General features: G+C 45.8%; 1 protein-coding gene across 6 annotated transcripts in view; it reads left to right on the top strand.

The window, feature by feature from the left end:
* The window catches only part of SLC8A3 (solute carrier family 8 member A3), a 166,781-nt gene that overhangs the window by 9,137 nt on the left and 142,860 nt on the right, over positions 1–14,784 (top strand). For all 6 annotated transcript variants that reach the window (XM_060418226.1, XM_060418225.1, XM_042252699.2 and 3 more), the window contains exon 2: positions 11,494–13,339. In XM_060418226.1, the coding sequence (XP_060274209.1) occupies positions 11,556–13,339 (1,784 nt within the window). In that variant the 5' untranslated portion in view covers positions 11,494–11,555. The remainder of the gene's footprint in view (positions 1–11,493; positions 13,340–14,784) is intronic.

Genomic DNA, 14,784 nt, shown 5'->3' with positions numbered 1-14,784 from the left:
CACTATGAACCTCCTCGTGAGGACTGAATGGGAGCAAGAAGGCCTTTGTCAACTGTTGGTACAGACTATCACTTGATATTTGTTGAGGGAATAGTGCACTATGAGTGTTGGCTATTGTGAGGCCATACACTCTAGAGGAGAAGTAAGGTGCCCATGAGAGGACTAAGGTAGATAGAATGAAATGCATTTAGAAACAGTCTCCCAACAGCCTTCCAAATACTTTGTGGTCCTGTTGGTGCTTTCAAATGAACAGAACTGCCGGCTCTCTAAGATCATTGGTTTTAACCATCTACCTCTCTACCCCAAGGCTTCCCAGAAGCTTGACATCTCCTCTCACAGGTGCATCTTTCCAAAAACGCTTTGTCCTGCAGAGTGAGCACTGATCTCTTCAACAAATGCTGACACTTACTCTGCCAGGCTGCAGTCAAGCAGCCTGAGAATATCATGGTGAGAAAAAAGATCAAGTTGTCTGCTCCCATGGAATTTATATTCTATGATAAACCAGTGAACAAATAGAAAAACAATGATTCTAGCCGGTGTGGGTGCTCTAAAGAAAAGAAAAGAGTGGGAATTCCCTGATGGTCCAGTGGTTAAGACTCTGCACTTCCACTGCAGGCAGGATTAAGTTGCGAGCTTTCAAAGATGCAAGCATGCATTCCTTCACTCAATGAGTGAAATTGCAGCTTGCCCTCCATCTCCTATAGCTGAGGGTCTTTGAACTCTGCCATCTCCCACCTCTTCACCCTCCTCCAGTCAATAATTCTTCTTGCCTGTTCACTTGATGCCAGCCCCTGTATGCCAGCTGTTTTACTGTACTCCTGGACTTTTCAAGGAACTGTACTGTAAGATTTAAAATGTTTGTTTTTTGTGTTGCTTGTTTTTTTAATGAATTATTTGTGTGAAAAGTATTATAAACCTATTGCAGTATAGTACTGTATAGCCAGTTGTGTTCGTTGGGTACCTAACCTAACTTTGTTGGACTTAGGAACGAATTGGACTTACAAATGTACTCTTGGAAAGGAACTCATTTGTATGTAGGGTACTTAACTGTATCTGATTTACATTTTAAAAAGATGGTAGTTGCTGTTTTTCTGGAGCACAGACTGTAACAGATGTGGCAAGATTGGCAGCTTTGCACTAGTCCAGGTAAAAGATGTAATATTGAACCTCCAGTAGCTGGAAAAGAGTGTGCCATACAGTTGGCACCCAATAAACTTGAGAACACATCCAAGATTCTGCGGACCAACTGAAAACAGAAGATTCTGATAGTGAAAGAGGAATGAAGAGACACCGCTGGCCCCGAACCGCATCAGGCACCGTCATCATCCCAGTGGTCCTGCAGGGTTTTTCCTGTAAGGATCTCCAGGACTGAAGAAATGGGAGCTGGAAAATTCGACACAAATTGGTCAGACTTAGATAGCTGTATAGCTTTGGGACGTCTGTGGCTGTGAGACAGATGGGGCCAGGAGAATTATGGGCTCTAGTGAAGAAGGCCCTAGAGCTCCAACAAAGGACCGGAATGCTCCTCAGTCTTGTCAAGGTAGTAACCATTTGTTGGCTCAATAGTCCAGACTGTTCTGAGTCTGGGGTTGCAAGTGGCACAGTGGTAAAGAACCTGCCTGCCAGTGCAAGAGACGCAAAAGACATGGGTTCGATCTCTGGATTGGAAAGCTCCCTTGCAGTAGGAAATGACAACCTGCTCTTGTATTTTTGCCTGGAAAATTCCATGGACAGAGTAGCCTGGTGGGCTACAGTCCATGGGGTCACAGTAAGTTGGACACAACTGAGCACATGCGCGTGCGCGCGTGCACACACACACACACATCCTACTTTTGCAAACACGCTTCAAACCCCTGCCTCCCCTCAGCAGGCCTGCTCTCATTGCCTGTGTTCAGGTTCTGATCACATTTCTCTCAAATACTTTGAGAGTCTCTGAACTGGTCTTTCTGCCCCTAGTCTTGCCCCACCTTCATCCACATATCTAGTTTCTGCATTGTTGTCAGTCTAGGTCTCCATCCAAAGGAAAAACAATGATCTTGTCCCTCCTGTGATTAAAAGACTTTCAGTACTTCCTTATTACCACTAAGGTAATGACCAAATTCCTTGAATGGGCATACAAGGCCTTTCACAAACTATTCCTCAGTGATTGCTGCAGCTTCTCTCAGTTTTCTTAAATACCCTGTCCTTCAGACACCCTGCTTACCTTTCTTTAAACAGACATTGCTTGTTGAGGCTGACCTGCTCTTTAGCATGGCTTTCTCTTACCTTTATTTGAGGCGCAGTGGCTTTGACCCAGTTAACTCATGTTCATTCTTCAAATCCTAGACCCAAAGTTGCCTGGTCCATGAAGTGACCCTGATGGTCCCAGGCAGCACTTGACTGTCCTTCCTCTGTACTGTCTTGGCACATTGCACATGCTTCCAAATCTAGGATTTTTTTTTTTTTTTTTGGTAATTTGGTTTTCTGTCACTGTTCTCCAGTGAAGTGTGTGCTCCTCAGGGGGGATTACATTTTTGTTCGTATAACTCAAATTAGAAAAACCTTGCTCACAGCATCCTAACAGATGGGATGCTCCATTTGAACACTGCCAAGAGTGGGAGAAATCACTGGCTATTATGCCTTCTATTTTTATACATTTATTCATGGATCTATTCATTCACTAAGTATATACTGAGTGCCCACTCTATGCCAGGCACTGATATAGATGACAGGGGTACAGAAATACCAAACAGATAAAAATTGCTACCCTCTAGGAACTTTTATTCTAAGTTTTTTTGAATGTGCAAAAAAAGAGGTGGGTACCTTCTCATCTAATTCAGTGAAAGTCGACCCATACTACATGGACTGAGTTTCATACAAGTGCATGCGTGTGTACGTGAATAAATGAATCACTGAACAAAGATGGCACGAGGAACAACATGGAGAAGTCAGCATAAGATACCATCCATGGAAAGGAAAATACTTAGAAACATGTCTTGCTGAAAATGGGATGAGCAGCATCATTTTCCTGTGTAGATAAGGGAGCTCTGGGTCTTTTCTGTTTCTTCAGTAAGAGTGTAGGTTAAGCTAACAGCAGGTTTAGGGAGAGACCATGGGAAAATCTACGTATATGGGTAGGGAGTTGATGCTTTTTGTCATTGGCAGGGTTTGGAAGGAAGTTAGAGTCCAGGAGGGTGGGTGTTTGTCTAGAGTCTAGAAAGGCTTTGTGGTAAACCCACTTATGAGTCAACTCATGATACACTAAGAGTTCTTCTTTAGGTCCAGAGAAATTCGGTAATGGTTGGAATCCCTGAGATGCAAATATCTTTCTTCGTTAGTCTGTGTTCCTTTTATTCTCTCCCAGGATTCTCAACCTTGGCTGTACCTCTAAATCAACTAAGGAACTTTTAAAAAGTCTAAGTATTGAGACTTCACTCCCAGAAAGTCCAAAACTTAGGTCTGAAGTAAGATCCAGATATCTGTATTTTTTAGAGCTCCAAAGTTATTCTAATGCACAGCCCTCTTTAGCATGTGATCCTGGTTCCATTATTGCCTCCAATGTGGGGGATGACTTACATGCAGATGTAGACCCAGCATCTGGAGAAGCAGAACCTAAATTAGGTGAGCAAGGCCCTCTCTTTCTTCCTTTCACTCTGGTCCCCTTGCATGGTTTGTGATTCTCCAGATCTGTCAAGGACTCACAGAGGGCAAAGTCCTCTGGCCTCTAGAGAGTGTGATAAACCTTTGAGTAGAGTCAACAAGCCTTGGAATCATAGAATTTTGGAGGCAGGGAGGATATTAGAGATCAGATCCAACCTCTTAGCCCTCTGAACTGAGTGTGATAACTTGCTAAAAAAGAAAAGTCCCTATATTGAGGGGGAATCCCTCAGGGAGTTTCTGTAAGTGTGTAGGAGATGGACATGCAGACAGATCAGCCCAGGTTAATGTGATCATGTGTGACAAGTGCTTTAATGGTCATCAAAGGGCTAGAGGAACGTAGGGGAGAAAATGACTCAGTTTGAAGGTAGAGGAAGAGGGTCTTATCACGGAAGGCTTCCCAGAGGAGATAGAGATTTCCAGGGCTGTAGGTTCTTGACCCAAGGGCTCCAGATTCCTACCCTGTTTTTCCACCTTCACTTTTAGACTTTGGCATTTCACATACCAAGTTTCATAGCTCAGCTGTGCTACTCAGCTAGTGGACCTGGGTAAATTAGTAATCTTTGGGCCCAAGTCTCCTCATCTCTAAAACAGTTGCTGCCGCTGCTAAGTCGCTTCAGTCGTGTCCGACTCTGTGTGACCCCATAGACAGCAGCCCACCAGGCTCCCCCATCCCTGGGATTCTCCAGGCAAGAACACTGGAGTGGGTTGCCATTTCCTTCTCCAATGCATGAAAGTGAAAAGTGAAAGTGAAGTCGCTCAGTCATGTCCGACTCTTCGCGACCCCATGGACTGCAGCCTACCAGGCTCCTGCGTCCATAGGATTTTCCAGGCAAGAGTACTGGAGTGAGGTGCCATTGCCTTCTCCAACACTACCTAAATCATTGTGGGATCCTTAGGTCTTAAACAGAAGCTATAGAAATGCCTGATGCAGTGCCAGCCATAGAGTAAAGAATACTCAATGAAGAGATAGGATTGTTGTTATCATTTTAAAGTCCTTTATTTATATACAGCATGAGGAGATTGAGGCTTGCTGGTGCTTCCTCTTTGTGTGTGGCAGTGCCTAGGAGAAGGCCAGCTTCATAACTTTTATGAAGTTATCATATGACTTGGATGCCATTAAGGGTTTGGGAGCTTTGAGGAAGGCAAAATGTGACAATTGCATGGGAACAGAGAAGCAAGAATCGTAGAATATCAACCATGCATACTACTGCAAGGTCCTCGATATTATAAAACCGTGATGTATTGCAGCCACTGTCCATAAGGTTAGAGGCATCTGTGCAGTGACCAACTTGAGAGCTTAGAGCAGAACAAGAAAAAGAGTAACTTACATGATATCATCATAGTGTCATGCCCATAATTCCTTGTTTGTCTTTATCCTTCATTAGAAGAAAATTTCAAACGGTCGGGGATGTGGTGTAGCACTTTCACGGGTGTATGCTCAATCATTAGTGCAATGCTTGGTCCAAAATGGGCATTCAAAGAGCAGTTGTTTAAAAAATGAGTTTGACCCAAGGTGCTTTTGGTAAATCCAGATTGTAGGCTCTCCTTGCCTTTGGGGGCCCCCTTTTCCTACCACCATCCCTTAATCTCTTCTCTTCTGACGTCTCCTGGGGAATGACTGGCTCTCACACTGCTCTGGGCCAACCTAACTGAAATATGTGCCTTCTCTTCTTTGCCTGTTGTGGAGATGGACCTGCCTGCCATCAAAGCATTTTTGACTCAAAGCAACTATGGAGATTATCCAACCCAACACGAATTTTCTGGATGAGGAAGCTGATGCCGTAAGAGTTCTCTGACTCTTCGAAGTCTCATAGCTTGTTGAGGCAGAGCTAGGAAGAAAGTTCTTGCCTCTTGCTTTCAGATTTGGGGCTCTTCTACTGTTTCAGGCTGCCTTGGAGTACGTACCATCTCCAAGTTCATAGTGAGGGCTCCATATCCAGAAAAACTCACCCTCCCTTCCCCAGGCCCTTTACTTTTCAAAGGGTTACCCAAACCCAAGGCATCTACCTAGCATGGTGGTTAATGCCAAGTGCTCTAGCGTCAGACTGCCAGAATTCAAGAGCTTATTTGTCTACTTACCATGATTTGGGCAAATTATTTAACCTTTGTAAATTCAAATTTGCTTATCCCCTGGAGAAGGGAATGGCTATCCATTCCAGTATTCTTGCTTGGAGAATCCAATGGACAGAAAAGCCTGGTGGGCTACAGTCCATGGGGTTGCAAAGAGTCGGACACGACTGAGCAACTAACACTTTCACTTTCAAAATGGGCGTGACGATAATATTAACTTTTTTACTTGGAATATTCAAAGCGATCATAATGGATGAAAAGCAGCATCCTTACATTTTCCTCCTTGGATCTAAGTTCCGATTGTGGCAGCCAAACTACCTAAGTAGCCAAGGTCGCGTCTTTCCTATTTGGGTGCCGGAAATTTAGTTCCTGCGTTTCTGGGAGAGCTTTGCCATGGAGAGGACTCTGCAGGCTCTCAGCCCCTGTGGGCAGAGGAAGTACAGGAGAAGAGGCAGTGTTCTTGGACTCGGGTGACACTTCAGATCCAGTGCAGCCTGGCTGCACCTAAAACTTTAATGTAAATTGGCTGTGACGTCTGTGCAGGGGCCCAGATTTAGAAGCAGAGCAGGATGCATCTACCCAGGCTGGTGACAGACCCGGAGGAGTGTTCCCATTGGAGAAAGTGGAGGGCGTAGCAAGAGGGAGAATTTGCTCAGTCTGGCCTGGTGGCTCTGTTTTATTAATGATCTGGAAGAGCAGAGGAAAGTGACTTTAATTAAATTTGCCAGTGATATTAAAAGATGTCAGGAGCCACTGCTGAGGACACAGACACCTTGCAGATGGCCCTGGGGGCTTTAGGAAAATAATCCAGGAAAAAAATGAGAGGCTGTGGGCTGAGCTGAGGGGTCAGAGGGTCATCATAGGCAGAATGTACCCTAGGCTCACCCTCTTTGTCTGTATCTGTTCTGTTTCTAATAGATTTCTGACTGATCTTCCTGCTTTGGTTTTGTCCCAGTTACAGCCACCCTAAAACCTATCTAGCCAAATTGGTTTTTCTGGAATACAGATCAGACCATGTCATTCTCCTGTTCAAAATCCTATCATTGGCTTTTCACTGCCCTTAGGATAAAATCCCATCTTCTCAGCCTGGCATATAAGACTTGCCATGAATTGGGTCCTCCCTCTGTGTCCAGCCTCATCTTCTGTCCCTCCTGCCTCACACTGATTTGCCTGTAATCCTATGTACACAGAGGGCTTCCCTGCCCCACGTCTTTGCTTGGGCTGTTCTCTTTGACTCAGATGCCCTTCCCATGTTCTTTCTTTTCTCTCTCTCTCTCTTTTTCTTCTTTTTTTAACTAAAATGCACTCATGCTTGAAGCCTCATTTCAGGGATCACCTCCTTCAGAACGCCTCCCTGAATCCCCAGGTTGGCTCAGTGCCCTGCTTGCGTTCGGCAGCATTCGGCCCACACCCTCACTGATGATAGTAGAAGTGCCTGTGTGCGCAGCTCTCCACCCCTGCTCAATGGGGCCTTGGAGGGAAAACCCCGTATCATAGTTTATTTTGTCTGGCGGCCTCTAGGACAGGCCTGGCAAATCACAGGCACTTGTTAATGTTTGTCAAACTGATAGGAAGGAGAATATTTGGGTGGGAGACGGCCTTGGGGCAACCAGGACACCTCCAGGAAACCTGCTACTGCTGCTAAGTCGCTTCAGTCGTGTCCGACTCTGAGCAGTCAACTCAACCAAATGGTTGGCTCTCCTGTGAGCGTAGGTAGGGCAGCCAGATTGCTTCTAAGACCACAGAAGACTAGAAGCTGACTGGGGCTTGTGAATGTTCTGCAACAGATTGGGACATCCTCATAAGCTGGAGTGGTTAGGGCCATCAGCTTTATGTCATCTCTATGTGGGCTCTGGTTCTGCTACTTCTTTGCTTTATACTTTGAGTAAATGACTCAAATGACTTAACTAAGACTCAGTTTCCCAAAATGTAAAATAGGGATTAAAATAGTACTGATCTCTAACAACAACTAATAGGGTTGTTATGAAGATGAAATAATACGTTTGAACTTTATGCACACAATAACTGCTTTTAAGCGTTAGTTACTGTCCCTAATATCTTCCTTGTTTTGGGCAGTTCTGGGGATCTCAAGCTGGGTCACCTCCATGAGTATGGCTTAGGCTCTGATTAAGAGCCTTCTGGAAACACCGAAGATCAGTTGGGTCTCTAAGGGAGTGCAGTGAACCACCCAGGAGGTAGGGATCCGTCTCAATCAGTGTCTGGGGCTGGAGTTATGGCAAAAAATTACCATTGGCTTGTTCATCAGAGACATCCCCTCTCCCTCTAACTTCTCAGGCAGAAACCATCTCCTGGCAGAGCTGGAGAGAACAACTAGGCATCCCCCAGTGGTTTCTCACCTTCAGTTCTAACATCTTAGTGCAGGCAATCCCTAACCACTGTCTTGCTTTGTTTTCTTTTATTTGGTCGTTCAGTTCATCTGTTGTCTCAGGGAACAGTCTTTCTAAACTGACCTCTGATTATGACCGTGTGATAGCATAGTCCCCATAAAAACCTGTTGCCACAAGTGTCTGTGGGACCAAGGAGAATAAAGACCGTGATCCTCCTTAATTGTCCCGGTGGGTATGAGCAGTCGGAGTCCTCGTCCCCCGTCGATCAGGTTAACACTACTACCTGAGTGTCCCCTGTTTCCCCTGACTGCAGCAGGCCAGCCTCTTCCCTAACCTGTGGGTAGCCCACCCCTTTGGGCTTGGCCAGTTGTGCAGCTGCCACTGCCTGTCACCATGTTGGCTCTTGATCAAAGAGCTGCTGTCTCTTCCTGCATGGGGCTCATCAGAATTCACAAAGTGTTGGGTTTTCAGAGGTCAAGGCAAGGAGCCAAGATCCGTGTCTGTCCACAATTCTCCTGGTAGGTGAGTGCTAACCCTATGAATAGGGTCTCTGTGCACATCGCAGGCTGTGGGGGCATGTTCAGTCTTTGAATATGGATGCCAATCACCTTCAGCCTCTCTGCTCCTCTACAGTCGATGTCATAGCCTCTTCTCCCCCAAGTGAGGTCAAAGCCCGAAGCACCTGCTGGGGTGACCCCTGGTACCTGGACTAGTGGGGATTATGAGCCTCAGCAGTTGGCTCCCGTCCGAGGAATACAAAACCAAGTTAATCCACAGAGCCCTTTGGGAGGAGGGCCTGCAGGATTACCATATGCACCAGGGTGTGTCCCAAGGGCAACTTCTCTTCGAGGACAAGCCTTGGCAGTTGAAAGAGGTCCTAGGTAGCCTCTAACATCTAGTGAGGATTTGTCTACGAGATCTATTTTTTTCTAAATGGCTACGATTCAGATTGTAAAATGACTTTTAAGAAGGCTGATTTCTGAGTGTGTGGGTCTGCTCAGGCTGCCATAACAGAATACCATACACTGAGTGGTTTAAACAACGGAAATTTGTCAGGAGGCTGGGATTCCAAAATCAAGATACTGACAATTTGATTTCTGGAAAGAGGTCTCTTCCAGGCTTGCAGATGACTGCTTTCTTCCTATGTCCTCACAAAATGGAGCGCTCTCTCTTGTCTTCTTAAATGCCACCAAGCCTATTGAATTAGAACTCCACTCTTATGAATTCTTTTAGCCTTAATTACCTCCTAAAAGTTCTATCTCCAAATAGAGTCACATCGTGGATTAGGGCTTCAACATAGGAATTGGTGGGGGGATTGTACAATTCCATCCATAGCAGTGAGGAAGCTTTCCTAGGGCCACATTTATTTATTCCAAAACATACATTTACTGAGCACCTACGAACTACCTACTAAGGATACCATGATAAACAGAATAGACATAGTCTTTGCCTTTTTGTTATAGCTTAATGGATGAGTTAGTCATCAATCATATAATCCCACAAATACATATGTAATTTCAAAATTCTGTAAGTGCCATGAAAAAAGTTAAAGGAAACGAGTGGACCATTTTAGGGTGAAGGAAAGTTTCTGTGAGAAAGTGACATTCAAGCTGAGAGCTAAAGCATTGTTACGAGTGGCAGTGCAAAGAAGAAATGATATTTTTAGTCATGGGTCATGTTATGGGCAAAGGTCTTGAGATGGAAAATAAGATGGTGTACTCCAGGACCTGATGTAAAGGCCATCACTGCAGAAATGCAGTGAGAGGGACAGTGGCAAGAGATGAGGGGGACAAGGAAGAAGGTAGCTCGCACGAGGCTCAGCAGGTCATGGTGAGGATGCAGGTCTTTATATTGAAAGTGAGGGGGAAATGCTGAAAGGCTTCAAGTAGGGGAGAAGGAGCATAGGCTTTTTTTGTTTTTTTGTTTTGTTTTGTTTTGTTTTTTAAGATGACTATGGCTATAAGAGAAGATGGAATAGAGAAAGGTCAGCATTGGAGTGAGTTCAATGAGGAGGTAACTGAGTAAATTCATCAGGTGAAAAGTAATGGGCTGTGTTGGTGGTGAGAGAGATGGGGAGGAAAGTTGATGGGACTCTGTGTTGGACTGGAGAGAGAAAGGCTTGCAAACAGGCAGCGGTTTCCAGGCTGAGAAACTGGGTGGATGGAAGTGCTATTTTCTGAGATAGGAAACAGCAGAGAAGGAGGAGGACCAAGTAGAGAGTAGCAGCATTCTTCCATTACTAACAGTATTCCTACATGCTTGTAACAGAGGTGGAAACATGGGCAAGTTGGTTTTCTTTACGGTATTGAATAGTTATTTGCAGTCTCATTCCATCTGAATGAGGCAATGAGTAGAAAGATAACTGCAGTTTCAGCTGAATTTCTTCCACTCTTCTGAACTCATGCTTACCTTTTAGTGTCTTGAGGTCAGCAGAGGAGGCTGAATTTCACCCTGAAATCTTGCCTACAGATTAAAAAAACTTATTTAAGAGTCACTTGCATGTTGTTTATAGTGCTTCCTACCACTTGGCCCTTGTGATGTTTGGGTTTCAAGTTAGAGTGGCTGACTGATCTTCATCTTCCTGTAACTGGATGCCTAAACTCTTTCATAAGCCTGTTTTGCTGGAGGGCTAAGGACTGCTATGGACTGGGCCTTGGGCACCACTCACAGGGCTTCGGTTTAGCTACATGACAGGTAGTATTCACTACAGAATCAATTCTCTTGATTTCTCAAGCAATCTCAGAATTACAACTTGCCTCCCTAAATTTTCATCTGGGGAAGGAGTTTTTCCCAACTGGGCTCAACTGCGCACAAAGCAAGGTGTTCCATTTGCAGGAAAGTAGTCCAGGATAACAGTTCAATTCAGCATGTACTCCTATAAACTTATGTTTTGCAAGATTCTTGCGTATGATGACAGTGTGGCAAGGAAGGCTGAAAACCCTAGAAACAGTAGAAGTGGGGATGAAGATTCCTGTAATACGTGGCCAATTTTAAGTTAATTCTTGAGAACTCTCACAGATAACAAAAGGGTTGGGAGGCAAGACTAAAGGGGTATCAATTAAATTTCCATTACCAATATTCCCAGCTATTTTAAGCCATTTTTCTACTGACTCTACCAGATGGTCCTAAGGACAGAGCAGCTATTTGAGCCTCCCAGTGACATCTATTTTTCCAAGTGAGAGACTGCCCCATATGTTAGTACAATATGTCACTCAAGATGAAGCATCAGTTTTTATTGGTGGGAACCTGCCATTTATTGTCCTCCTTTTTTTAAAAAGAAAACCTTTTATTTTTTATTGGGGGTATAGCTGACTAATAATGTGATAGTTTCAGGTGAACAGCGAAGGGACTCAGCCACACATATACAGGTATCCATTCTCCCCCAAACTGTTCTCCTTTTCTTCATGCCTTTTTCTGCCTCTCTGATCTCTTCTAGGTCTCTGGCCTGTCAGGAGGACCATTGGTGCTGCAGCGGAAGCCGGCGGCTAAGTCTTGTGTATGGCGTGGTTAAGGTTGCAGCCTCTCACCTCTGCCTTCCTCCATTTTGGGCTGATTACCTTTGTGCTCTTCCTGAATGGTCTTCGGGCAGAGGCTGGCAGCTCAGGGGATGTGCCCAGCACAGGGCAGAACAATGAGTCCTGTACAGGGTCATCGGACTGCAAGGAGGGTGTCATCCTGCCCATCTGGTACCCGGAGAACCCTTCCCTTGGAGACAAGATTGCCAGGGTCATTGTCTATTTTGTGGCCCTGATATACATGTTCCTCGGGGTGTCCATCATTGCTGATCGCTTCATGGCATCTATTGAAGTCATCACTTCTCAAGAGAGAGAGGTGACTATCAAAAAGCCCAATGGAGAGACCAGCACAACCACCATTAGGGTCTGGAACGAAACTGTCTCCAACCTGACTCTTATGGCCCTGGGTTCCTCTGCTCCTGAGATCCTCCTGTCTTTAATTGAGGTATGTGGTCATGGGTTCATTGCTGGTGATCTGGGACCTTCTACCATTGTCGGCAGTGCAGCCTTCAATATGTTCATTATCATTGGTATCTGCGTCTATGTGATCCCCGATGGAGAGACTCGCAAGATTAAGCACCTACGAGTCTTCTTTGTCACTGCTGCTTGGAGCATCTTTGCCTACATCTGGCTCTATATGATCCTGGCTGTCTTCTCTCCTGGTGTGGTCCAGGTTTGGGAAGGCCTCCTCACTCTCTTCTTCTTTCCAGTGTGTGTCCTTCTGGCCTGGGTGGCAGATAAGCGACTGCTCTTCTACAAATACATGCACAAAAAGTACCGCACAGATAAACACCGAGGAATTATCATAGAGACCGAGGGCGACCACCCCAAGGGCATTGAGATGGATGGGAAAATGATGAATTCCCACTTCCTTGATGGGCACCTGGTGCCCCTGGAAGGGAAGGAAGTGGATGAGTCCCGCAGGGAGATGATACGGATTCTCAAGGACCTGAAGCAAAAATACCCAGAGAAGGACTTAGATCAGCTGGTCGAGATGGCCAACTACTATGCTCTCTCCCATCAGCAGAAGAGCCGCGCCTTCTACCGGATCCAGGCCACCCGTATGATGACTGGTGCGGGCAATATCCTGAAGAAGCACGCAGCAGAACAAGCCAAAAAGACCTCCAGCATGAGCGAGGTACATGCCGACGAGCCGGAGGACTTTGTCTCCAAGGTCTTCTTTGACCCGTGCTCTTACCAGTGCCTGGAGAACTGTGGGGCTGTGCTCCTGACAGTGGTGAGGAAAGGCGGGGACACGTCCAAGACCCTGTATGTGGACTACAAAACAGAGGATGGTTCTGCCAACGCAGGGGCTGACTATGAGTTCACAGAGGGCACTGTGGTTCTAAAGCCCGGAGAGACCCAGAAGGAGTTCTCTGTGGGCATCATCGATGATGACATTTTTGAGGAGGATGAGCACTTCTTTGTGAGGCTGAGCAACGTTCGCATGGAGGAGGAGCAGCCCGAGGAGGGGATGTCTCCCAGAGTACGCAATAGTCTTCCCTTGCCTCGGGCTGTCCTGGTGTCCCCTTGTGTGGCCACAGTCACCATCTTGGATGATGACCACGCAGGCATCTTCACTTTTGAATGTGACACTATTCATGTCAGTGAAAGCATTGGTGTCATGGAGGTCAAGGTTCTGCGGACATCAGGTGCCCGGGGCACAGTCATCGTCCCCTTTAGGACAGTAGAAGGGACCGCCAAGGGTGGTGGTGAGGATTTTGAAGACATATATGGGGAGTTGGAGTTCAAGAATGATGAAACCGTGTAAGTAACCCTTCCATAGTCCGTCTGCCTCCATCCCTTTCACCCCCTTCTCTCTTGCCCCATGCTTTAAAACTTTCCCTTGTACTCATGTTAATGTCAAACTTTGGTTCCATCACAGGTATGCAAGATCAGCAGACACTCCTGCCAGGTTCTGCTCCCAAAATCTCCTTCAGTTTTCTCTCTTTAAATTGTTTTCGGGCAAGGAATACCATGGCAGGATCTAAGCGCACAGGACCAGAACATTTTGTCCAGTGAGACTCAAAATGATAGCTGGTGGGGGTGTGGGATGATGGAAGTTCTGCTATCAGATTTGGGGAGAGTCTTGTGATGAAGCAAGATCTAGGAGACTGCTTGGGTCTCTCCTTCCTTCTCTTCTCAGGCCAAGGGCTTACATGAGCTTTGAAGGCAGTCCTTTCCATTCTGAATCAGTGATGATAGTCCAAGCTGGACATCCTCAAGAACGTGAGTGGCATTGGCTTATGCTTTTCCAGTACCATAATGCAGTTGTATTATATAAGCAGATTTCAGGCACCTCTCCTTCATTTGGAAATTGCAAAATTGATTGAAACTTGGCAGTCTCTTTAAGCATCAATAGGCTTATTTTATGGTGTGAGGCTTGCCCAGTCTAGGTGAAATGAATCAATATGGCTTGAGTCCTGGAGGTATCTTAGAGAAGCAGAGCTCCCAGGGCGGCGGCCACTAGTCTTTAGTCACAGGTCTAAGCTCCAGAATCTGGCTAAGCAGTGGAGGAGAAGCCTCTTAGGAATTGTGGGAAAAAAGACATCTTCTGTGTGGTCATCTCTTTTCACAGTCCAGAGTTCTAAAACACTGCTCAGGTCACTGGCCCATTTAGCCCTTCAGACACTGTGGGTCTTATGTTTCTATTGCCTCTGTCACTCCGAGGCCTCTCTGCATTGAAACATCTGTACTGGGTGTTCTATCCTATTCTCAGATGGATATCTCTAAAGAATAAAGCAGACTGACTCTGCCCGGGAGACCAGACTTTCCAGGGTTGCCAAGAAGGAAGGAGATGAGAAAGGGGAACCTTGCCTCAGAATTGCTGCTCACATCCAGAAGCAGTAAGCACTAGCAGGGGAATATCGAAGGAACCAAAGGGACACATATAGGAAGTGGGAGATGTCAAACTGCTCCAAGAACCTGCTCAAAACACTTTCAGTGGGAAATGAAAGCTCTCATCTGTAAAGTGGGAATAGCAATACTTTCCTTGCCTCGAGGTGGGCTCTTTTTTGTAGTTCCTCCCAGCTCTAGGATCTTCTGAACTATAGACATAGGCGCTCAGTGTAGGTCATAACCTGCACCAGCCAGATGGAACAGGGGGATACTGTCCCCTGAAAGAAAATAGCCATTGACAGATTGATTTATTAGAGCCCTGTTTAGTCATTTTGCGGGAAAGGATAATCTCTTGTTGGCATTAATAAAAACCT

The sequence above is a fragment of the Ovis aries genome, chromosome 7 (genome assembly GCF_016772045.2).
Source record: "Ovis aries strain OAR_USU_Benz2616 breed Rambouillet chromosome 7, ARS-UI_Ramb_v3.0, whole genome shotgun sequence".
In the NCBI taxonomy this organism is placed as follows: domain Eukaryota; kingdom Metazoa; phylum Chordata; class Mammalia; order Artiodactyla; family Bovidae; genus Ovis; species Ovis aries.
The sequence above is the reverse complement of the archived record's forward strand: the minus strand, read 5'-3'. Positions and strand labels throughout refer to the sequence as shown.